The sequence below is a fragment of the Priapulus caudatus genome, unplaced genomic scaffold (assembly GCF_000485595.1).
Source record: "Priapulus caudatus unplaced genomic scaffold, Priapulus_caudatus-5.0.1 Scaffold891, whole genome shotgun sequence".
Lineage (NCBI taxonomy): Eukaryota > Metazoa > Priapulida > Priapulimorpha > Priapulimorphida > Priapulidae > Priapulus > Priapulus caudatus.
Genome location: NW_014577952.1, coordinates 36342 through 47225, shown reverse-complemented (window position 1 = coordinate 47225; position 10884 = coordinate 36342). Strand labels below are relative to the sequence as shown.

Genomic DNA, 10884 nt, shown 5'->3' with positions numbered 1-10884 from the left:
TGCAAATCCGCTCTTTCTCTCTCTATGTCTCTCTGTTCCCTCTATCTACTTTCTCTACTTCTCTTCTTCGTCTCGTCTACTCTCTCTCTCTCTCTCTCTCATAGCTCTTCCTGTTCTACTCTCTTCTCGCTCTCTATCTCTCTCTCTCTCCGGTCGTAGCCCCTATTGTGTCCTCTGGTTCTCTCTGCTGCTCTCATCGTCTCTCTCTCTCTCTCTGCTCTGCTCTCTCTCTCTCTCTCTCTCTATCTCTCTTCTCTTCTCTCTCTCTCTCTATCTCTCTCTCTCTCTCTCTCTCTCTCATCTCTCTTTCTCTCTCTCTCTCTCTCTCTCTCGCTCTACCTATCTATGTGCGTGTGGCGTGCGTTTGTGTTGCGCGCGTGCGTTGGCGTCGTCGTCCGATACCGGTCCATCCTTCGTCCGTTCCGTCCGCTCGTCGTCCGTCCGTCCGTCCGTCCGTCCGTCGTCCGTCCGTCCGTCCGTCCGTCCGTCCCGTCGTCGTCCGCTCCGTCCGTCGTCCTCCGTCCGTCCGTCCGTCCGTCCGTCGTCCGTCCGTCCGCTTCATCGTCCGCTTCGTCCGTCCGTCCGTCTGTCATGTCTGTGCGTCGCTACGTGCGTGCGTCCCCTCCGATCCATCCATCCACTCCATCAGGCGCTGTATTCTTGGCATTTAAATAAATTGGTCATTTCTTATGGCTACAGGTCTCTCAAACATGATCTAGTCGACGTTCTTCATAATTATATTATCTAATAGTCACAATCTATTATAATTTTATTAACGATCTGTAATCGTTCTCACCTCTGCACTAGGATGCCGGACCTGGCGTCGTTAGCGGAGTTGCCATAGGCGACAGCCGATCCAGATCCGCCAGTTCCCGAGCGGTGAGGATTCCAACCAAGCATACTTACAACGGCGGCATATCTCAAACGAGCTACTCCGCAGCTAATGAAGATTATCATCATAAGACCAGGAGACAGTCTAGTTACAGCTGAGTAACCAACATAATGAAGGGGGATAGGGAAGCTGAAGTGATAACCCAGGCAAACGAGCAGCACATTACGTGACGATTCAGGGCGGTCGTCACTACGACAACGCGACTGCGATTCCAAGTGCGCAATTGTAAATTGAGAGAGCGATAGAATTGAGAGTGGAGAACTTTGGCCGGGTTAAGGGTTGGGGATAGCTAATAATGCACGACGTATGTTGTTTGGTGCTGTCATGGTCGTCTTGATACGGCAATACGACACTATCCGGAGGATGATCTATATTCATGCTGATACGTTGGCCCTAAATTCCCGGCGATTACCGAAGTTATCTTTAATTTTTAGTCGTAAGGCCTAAAATTTTAAGTGAGGACAGAATGTGCCAGAACGCGCAATCAAGGGATAGTTAAGGGCCAGCTAACTGTGCCAAACCAGCGGTTATCAAGGCCATAGTATGAACCGCACCCAATCGTCTGACGGATTAGTTGTTAAATCGAAAGAGTGAATTGCCTTAAGATTACAGGACGTATTATATGTATGGCATTATAGTAATTTGGTATTACATCATATACATGATTCCCGTTACGAGACTATGGAACGGCTACTTAATACAGATTAGACTCGGAACTGAGCCGACCATAGATTACGTCACACTAGGATCCGTTTGCTACACTGATAACCAGTACTATTCACATCGTACTATAGTGGTGTCCCAACCATAGAACATAACTATAGCATAGACTTAGATTAGACAGTTATCGCTATATGATTTCTATGCGCAAACGCAGGAAAGAGTGATTGTAAGACTGACCGGCTATATGAAGCGCATCACACGGGGCTTTGTAAAGTCCGATTAGCTTTTTCCATTGCGGTATGAATTTATCTAACTTGTACATAATAGATCCTTGTTATTGTGCGAAGACTTTACCACGTCTATATGAAGTGTTAAATCATAAGAGCGTATCAAAGTCGCTAGTTGTCGAAATTTCCTGTGTTATTGTCTCTATAACATATGAGTGGTACGCGATGTAGGCCAGGTATGCACGCAGAGCCAGCAGCGGCTTGCGGCCAAACAGCACATATGCCATGAGCGTGAAGGAGACGCGCTGCGTATTATATGTTCTATTATTATCGTATGCAGTATTTACGGGTACGGTTACGACGGTTAGTTCAGTTTCCGGATTACTATAAAGCCGTTATAGAAAATGATGGCAACAATAGCGTTACATATTGAAAGGGGTCACGGACCATTTAAATTTGGGTAAAGGAAACATAAATAATTCAAGAACACACGCCAACAATAATTCTCAAGAACACGACGAGCATAAAGGATCTACTGACCATCGTTTATTATTTGACTGTGCAAAGCTGCAGATTTTCTAAACATTGTTGAAATCTTTGTGACATTCAACTCTGTGAACATTTAAATTACCGCCACTACTCGCAAGTTATGTTGTTCACACATACGTTTCTGTGCAATAGCGTGTTGCCAAAGCCATCACACACAAATGCTATGTTCGCGATTTCTTTTTCCCAAAAAGGTAACGGAGGCCTAAAATGTTTAGCAAAGAGACCAAAATATTAACGAGTACATTCGGAACATGGACCAAGATCGAGAAACTTCAATCAATAAACTTTACTCACAGCTGATGCTTGGCCGAATTTAAGTGTAAAATTAATGCCAGTAATTACAGGTGCACGCTTCATCAGTTTCTTGACCGCCACCGTTGGAACTTCTATCGAATATACCAGTTGACGAAATATAGCTAAATGATAAACAAAAGTTTTCTATAAGGGAGAACTTCGTTAGTTATCGTATGCCAGATTCTCACTACAGCTGGAAGCCGTAACACATTCGAATAAACACTATGACACCCCATTACAGCACAACGCCCGCGACGCACACGCACACGACACACGACACACACCATACCACACAGCACACAGGCCACACGCACGCAACGCACGCACGCACGCAGCGCACGGCACGCACGCACCAGCACGCACGCACACACGCACACACACACACGGACACACACACACACAACACACACACACACGCAAAATACACGCACGCATTTATACACTGCACACGACGGCACGCACGCAGTAGTACACTCACACACGGCCACGTACACAACACACTCATACACGCAGGTACAACCAACATACACTCATACATGCACACGACGCACACATACACACACACTCACACACGCACACACATCCACACACTCACACACGGCACACACACTCAGCACACGGCAGCACACAGTCCACACACTCACACGAACCACCACACACTCACAACACGCCACACACACTCACACACATCGCACACGCACAGATATAGCACCACACTCACACACTTCACGCACGCGACACACATACAAGCAGCACTCAAGCATATACACACCACTCACATACATGGCCACAGCATACAACACAGCTGCACGACACGCACACATATCACAGCCACATCACACAGGCAATATGAGCAGCAGCACTCATACACATACACATATACACACACTCACATACATGCACACATATACACACACTCACACACTCACACAGGCACATATACACACACTCATACACATACACATACACACACACGCACATACACATTCACGCATATACACACGCCCGTTCCCACACACATACATTTAATATATAAACTTATGTTGAGCTACACAACATAAACACCTAAATATGTATATGTACGTACTCGTTACACCTGAGATTCCCTCGCAAAAAAGCGATAAGTAAATTTCCAGGTTCATTACCACAGCAATAGCGCTATATCATCGGGAAATTTCGGTAACCCCCACTATCAGCATGCGTAAATTATGGAAATTCCTGAGGTAATATGATGCCAAGGTAGCCAACTAAGAGAAGAGACCACTCAACACAAGCACCGCGCCTCATGTGCTCGCCTCGCGACGTTCCATGTACAATGAGGATGTCGCATGCTCTTATACAACGCTCTGCCGACCTCAAACGCGTCGCGCCTCAAAACGAACAAGAGGACATCGCATGCTCAACAGGCGTCGCGCTCAACGAAACAAGCAGCGACGTCGCACGCTCATACGGGCATTTTTTATTTTTTTCTCGCGCTCATGCCGTCCTCAGGATGATGTGCACGCCGGAGTCGGTCGACACGATGTCGCTCAGCTCGCCGACCTTGAGCGCAAACGAGGCTTCCTCGAACGGCTTCTGCATGCGCGCCCCTGCAGCCGAAACGACCGCCGAGGCGTCACCGCCGCGCTTCGCCGTGAGCTGCAGTCGCTGAACTTGGACGCGAGTGCGGCAAACTCCTCGTCGCCCGCGGCGATCTTCTGCCTGCGAGAGACAACAGTACTTTAGGAATTACTAATTAATTTTAATTTTAATTTAATTAATTAATTATTATTTAATTAATTTTTAATATTACGTGATTTTAGCAGTATTATAATGGCGTTGCTGCAACTGACGGGGCATCGTCATGGCAACGCAGAAAAGCCGGAGGAATTTGGTAGCATTGGTCGAATAAATGTACGTTGTTTAAATGATAGCGAAGGTAATGACCTTCTGCCTTCAAAAGACGACGCATCGTTAGCATTTCAGCAGCATGATCATGGCGTTGCTACAACTTATGGTATCCTCCAGCAACGCAGAAAGGCTGGAAGGATTTTGTAGCATTGCGTGGGAATAAATGCGGCGTCGATTCGATGCGCAATTAAGGGGAGGGTATGATTTGTGGAGCATTGCCAGTGGAACACATGGTCATGGCCAGCAGGGCACAACGGAGGGTGAGAGGATTGGGTCACACGGACGTATGAAGCTTAGCTGTGTGCGACAGTTTGATCGTGCCATTCTTTCCAGTATGCTTATCACGGAGAAAATACAACCAACAAGTGCCGTAGAGCGACAGCGCTCAACTGACGTGTACTGTAGCCGCGGTATTCTTCTGATAACTCACTGGCAACCGAATCAATGGTCGCGCCCTCCCGCCACCGCGTTGATAGGCTTTGCTATACTGGCTAGTACAGTAATAAAGATATAGCGGTGTAACTTTAATGACTTCGCTATATTAACGTTATCATGGATATGCGGTCGAGCTGATGAGCGTAGTGTGGGGAGAGGGTGGGGTGCAGGGGAGGGTGGAGGGAGGGGGCTCTATAGCCAAAAGCAGTCCAATCCTTTGTTAACAGTCAACAAATCCATGTGTTAACCCTCCTCTTGATGGTCAAAAGGTTATCAGACACTTTCCTCTTCGCCATCGTCAGCGGAAAGTAGATTTCACGGTCCTTTCAATAAAGTGATAAAAATGAGACTAGGTCAGTGCTGAAACAAAAAATGTTTTGCACTCGGTCCGTCTAGACCATGGATGTCCTCAGAAAATGTCTGATATCTGACCTTTCCCCACTGCACTGCCCTTTGACCTGTGACCTACAATTTCGCGCTGGTGATGGGTTTCCTCCCCATCACACACTATACATCGAATATTAAAAGCGTAGGTCGAGCCGTTGAGATTTGTGCCGCAATTCCGCATTTCCTCCTATTCCTCTAATTATATACCTTAAATTAAGGGGGAAATGTTCCCCCTCCATTGCATTGACACATCTTGACTTTTCACCCCCCAAATTCGACATCCCGAGTCCCTTTCGCGATCCCCCCCGACGTCCCAAATATCAAGATCGCACGTCGCGCGGTTAAGATTTGTGCCGTAACTGTTGACGCATGGACGGACGGACGCACATTCATGCGATTCTACAAGCTACATCCGACTTCGTCAGCTGAGCTAACAAACACATAATATGCATTCTCCACAGCGGGCTCTATTTTAGTTTATAGTAAATTATGTAATTAATCCACAATATAAAAGATTGCAACACATTCCAGTTTAATTTATAGTGTGCATGTGTGTCAGGCATGTCCCTTCACTGCTGCGCCACCCTCTTGTATACCTAAATCCCATTAGAATCTCTAGGGCTTCTTCTTTGGTCCGGGTGATATTCTCCTCTCTCCAAGAAGAAGGCCTGCGTGAATCACGATGCTTCACCAATAGGTGGCTGCACTGCACCTAGAATAGAATATGTAATTAGGTGGGGATAGTTCCTGTTAGCAACTCAACTTCAACTAAAGAGAAATCACCAGCTGCAGATATTTTTATAATACAGTAATCTCTAACTGATCTTGTCTCGGATAAACTGACATGCTGCTTAAAATAGATAAACCTCACAACAAAAAGCCTATATAGACCTACTGTGAGCATACTTGCAGTGTGCAAACATCACGAAATGTTCTCTATTATTAAGCCAGAGAAGTGCTACAAACATTGGGATTTTCAAAATCGCGTCCGACGCGGTAATGTTACACAGCTAACAGTAGCCCTACGCTAGCGCAAATAGTTCCTGGAACAAAAACACTATATTTGTTTCCCGATTGCATAAGTAATATATATATTATAACGATATGATTTAAACAAATTTCACAATTTTGTACTGAATAAACATCGAATAATAAATAACTTGTTTTATCATAGAAAGGAACTGTTAATGAATCATGATCAAGTAGATCGATCCGCTGTGTCCCGGATGTGTAAACATCACTGTGGTGCTACTTTCGTAAGAGAAGTATTTCGTTTAGATTTTGAGAAGAAATGTTATGAAAGTAGCAATAAAAATGAGTTGTAGTGATACTAGTGAATTTTTGCAACATATGCAAGCTCACAGTAGGTATATATATATGCATTTAGCTGCAAGGTTTTGCAACTTTAAACGACATGGTGACCATTGAAAAATAATCCTTATGCAAGTTGAGTAAGGAGACAGGTCCTGGATTAAATGGGGGCCTTTTCTGCTGAATACACTTCTTTCTTTGAGCACAAACGTTGCAAAACAATCCTAAACTTGAAAAGCAAACTGACAATTCTCTGCATTTCACATACCACGGCAATACATACATACCACATTTTCGGCATGTCACGTTGTGTAGAGTTGGTTCCACACGGTACAAATAGGCATGCACGTGAAAACTATAAACATGTTCCACACTCAATCGGGACTACCACTTAGCCGCACCAACTTCATGATTCCCGACCAGTCCCGATAAAGCGGGGCCCTCTGTAATACATTATCTAATATAATATTGTAGGATACCTATGATCACAGTAAGCTCCTTGTTCGTCTGTAGCAGTCAGAAAAGAGGCCAAGCAATTACTAGTCAGTAATTTCTGGCCTTACCATCGCTAGGTAAACGATTACTCAGAAATGATGCAACCTGTAATAGAATGTGCTAGAACTCACTTGATCGGTCCCCCTGGAAGCCATTTCCGCTGGTTCTGTCGGCAGCTCCCACTGGCTCTCCTTTGTGTATGTGTTGATGTAGTAGGCCTGGCCAGTCTTCCTGCTCACTCGCTTGTCCCAGCCTTCAGGCAACTGTGGGCTGTCACTAGATTCTGGCGAGTGGGACATGGTCTTCAGTTATGCTACAGATGGCAACGATGGCTCATTCAGATTTCAGAAACAGAATGTTATGTATGGTAAAAGCCACGGCAAACGTAACGAGTCAATTAAATTCAACTAATTAATGCTGCTCATGCAAATACGTCTGATTAATAATAACATAACACATTACGTAATGTAAACTAATTGGCGCAAATGACGAAAGAAGATAAACATTAGGCAATATATCAATAGTAACTTCATAACCTGATATTAAAGCTGATAACCTTATCAAAACATTGTGATAATCAGAGATTGTATAATCTATATTACAGTAACCTCGTCATGATTACTCTTTACAGTTCAAGATGGAATACAATGTCGAATAGCTCAACACTGCAGACAGGAGCAAGTTTCAGTCTTACAATTTACTATAGAATGCTGGGGGGGGGAGACAGAGAGACAGAGAGAGGGAGAGCCAGTATGGAATGCCAGAATGCCAGAATGCAAACGATCGCACAACCAAAACACACATATCCATGTTGGTGCTCCTATTTTCCAGGTAATGGTGAATAGTGTCTTGGCAGGCAGCAATTGAAATTAATTATTGTGTTCAATTACTTGCCAAATGTATTACATGTAGTAACGATTGTATATTTTGTTGCGTTTCAATCATAATGATAATGTGATCACTAAGCTATAAGCAGTTTATTTACCTTCTCCTCACAGCTACTATTCAATAGCTCAACACTAACCCATGCAATGGCAGTGGAAGACTGCCCACCCCTCCCTGAAAAAAATGCAGGGTACGTGTTTACAATCGTTTCAATTCAAATATGAATGTGTGTTTCGGTCGTGCTATAGTTTTGCGTTGGGGTCATTTTGGCTGATAGGGCCTATGTCTCCCTGGGTACTGCCAGACCGTACCCCGCCTACTCCCAACCGTACCCTGCAGGAGGGGGACAACTGTTACACTTCCTGTGGAGTAGGCGGGGTACGGTCCGGAATATACCAAACTGAAACAGTTACCAGGGTACGTTCCGGTATACCGGACCATACCCACCCAGGGTATGGTCCGGCAGTACTCAGGGACACATAAACCCTATCAGTGTCAATTTGGTCATGTTAGTTATAGAATATAGGGATTTAAATGTGGATTTCTAGCTGGCTGGCTAAAGAATATAAATTAAGTTTATGATGCAGCCCAGGGTAATTTTTCATTGTGCCACGAACTACAACGTTGCCTGCCACACTGTGTAAGCATTCTAATATTATTCTCAGATTCTGATACTGTGTAGTGTAGGGAAGGGGCTACACCGGCGGTGCCTACTGTAGCTGTGTACCGTGTGTAGACTGTACTCTGTAGTGTCAGTGCACGGCACTGTACAGTGTGTAGAGCCAAGCCTGACATTGATCATAATGAAAGATCAACACTGCGGGAATTCAAAAGAAGCATATACATTTATATATATATATATATACATACTTTCGTCTACGCTTACACATTACTCACCGGCAAGAACCGAACAGACCCCACAGAAAAAGGTAAAGGTAATCACAAAAATAATATGCTCTACCTCACCATTTCTACGGACACATGCGTAAAACGCGGCAGTGTTTTCAGAAGTATCATCTACAATTTATGGGTCTCGCTGAGGATATACTCATTAGTTATTACTTACTATTGTTCCGTAATTCAAGAAATCGAAAAAAATAATGATAGATAAAAAGCTTATTTAATTTATTGTAATAAAGAAAAAAGTATCATTCATATTAGTGTCATTCATAAGAACATTCCATGAAATACTCTAAGGGGCATGATTCTTCGTCAGACTTTATCTAATCCTCAATAGTATAGTGGTTAGTATCCCCGCCTGTCACGCGGGAGACCGGGGTTCAATTCCCCGTTGGGGAGAAATTTTCCCCCCACGTTTCTTAATTTTTGTATTTGCCATAAATTTATATCATACTCGCTAAACACATGCTCAGTATTTTGTACTGGCTTGATACTGGTTATTATTATACTATTTATATAATTATAGAGAGTTCCGTCTCTCTCCCTCCTCCTCTCGTTCCTTGCTCTCCCCCCTCTCTCTCTCTCCGTCTCAGATATCTGGTTGAAAGAACGAACGCTTTACACTTTCCGACGTATAAATGGCCCTAAACCAATCAATTAACCTGATTACATGCAGACGGTTTATCCTCTACACATGCCCACGTTAGAAATTCTCATATACAGACTTCAGTGTTAGCGAAATTACCCGTTCTTTGTGCAACGTCATATATATCACGATGGTGTGACATAACTAACCAGGCTAGCTGTTATTACCTCCTGCTAATACCTAATTAGCAGGTATAATAATATTACCTCCTGCTAATACTTATGTGGCGAGACGTAATCCTTATAAATGTCATATAATATAATACACGCCATACCATAATTTAGTACACTAGCATACCTAACGATGACGCAGCTATATAAATGACCATTTCGTTTGTGCAGTCTCCTCCGCAGCGTGTGCGAAATGATCTCTTTAATTTAATGATCACCGGTTGCATCTTATATGCAATCCGCCTGAATCTTGATCTGTGACACCAGGCCGTACTAACTAAGGTAATACCTCGGAGTGGATCATACCGGATCCGTAACCAGGGGTTACGTCCGGCAGGCACGCACGGTTGGACAGCAGGACGCCTACTGAAGCCCGTGTATAGGTATCCCACTGACCGAGAGACATTTCGTTGTGCACCATCACGATGAAGCATGCGCCATCTGTGTGGTCGATGATTAATCAACTCACTCGCACCCGTCGGACGCCTCCAGTCTATGGACAGCTGCCAGTTTCGCTCTCACACATACTTGACTCCACGCGGATGAATCAGGAGACCCGTATTTACAACCAATATATCACGATGCTGTGACATAACGAATACTTATGCGGCGAAGATTATAATGTATATATACGCATACATAATAGTAATAGATATAAGATGACATATATAATGACATTTCTTGTGCAGTCTCCAGCAGCGTGGCGAAATGTCTTTTACATTATCACCGGTGGATCTTATTCATCCCTGAAATCTGATCTGTGACGATCGAGCCTAACTAAGTATTACTCACACTGAATTAAACACCATGTACGCAAGCGCGCACACACACACACACACACACATGCACACAACCCAGTACATCCATCGCGCACTGCATCGAACACACGCACGGCCGCCCCCCTCCAACACAGCACACAGCGCGCATCGAATATTACCATCCACTATGAATTCGCATGCGCCTCCCGCCGCCCACCTACCTCCCAACCCAGAAGGAAAAGCATTCCGCCCGTTGACGGGTAGGAGGAATAGTAGTAATTACTTTATACCCAACCTCGGTTCTATACGATTAATCCTGAGAGTAACTGCAATGTTACCACAACACTGAGTGCACACGCAATAGCCGCCGCAAACCGCGTCG

The 10884-nt window shown here is 44.5% G+C and overlaps 1 protein-coding gene and 1 non-coding gene across 2 annotated transcripts in view; one reads left to right on the top strand and one right to left on the bottom strand.

Moving 5' to 3' along the window:
- Window positions 1-9028, bottom strand: part of LOC106814248 (peptidyl-prolyl cis-trans isomerase NIMA-interacting 1-like) — a 13758-nt gene extending 4730 nt beyond the window's left edge. The window contains 5 exon segments of the mRNA XM_014818545.1: window positions 4094-4257; window positions 4260-4326; window positions 5934-6049; window positions 7275-7456; window positions 8926-9028. Coding sequence (XP_014674031.1) covers window positions 4102-4257; window positions 4260-4326; window positions 5934-6049; window positions 7275-7442 — 507 coding nt within the window. The 5' untranslated portion in view covers window positions 7443-7456; window positions 8926-9028 and the 3' untranslated portion in view covers window positions 4094-4101.
- A 227-nt stretch (window positions 9029-9255) lies between these two features.
- Trnad-guc lies at window positions 9256-9327 on the top strand. Its single transcript has one exon. It is a non-coding gene; the product is annotated as a tRNA-Asp (tRNA).
- The last annotated feature ends 1557 nt before the right edge of the window (window positions 9328-10884 follow it).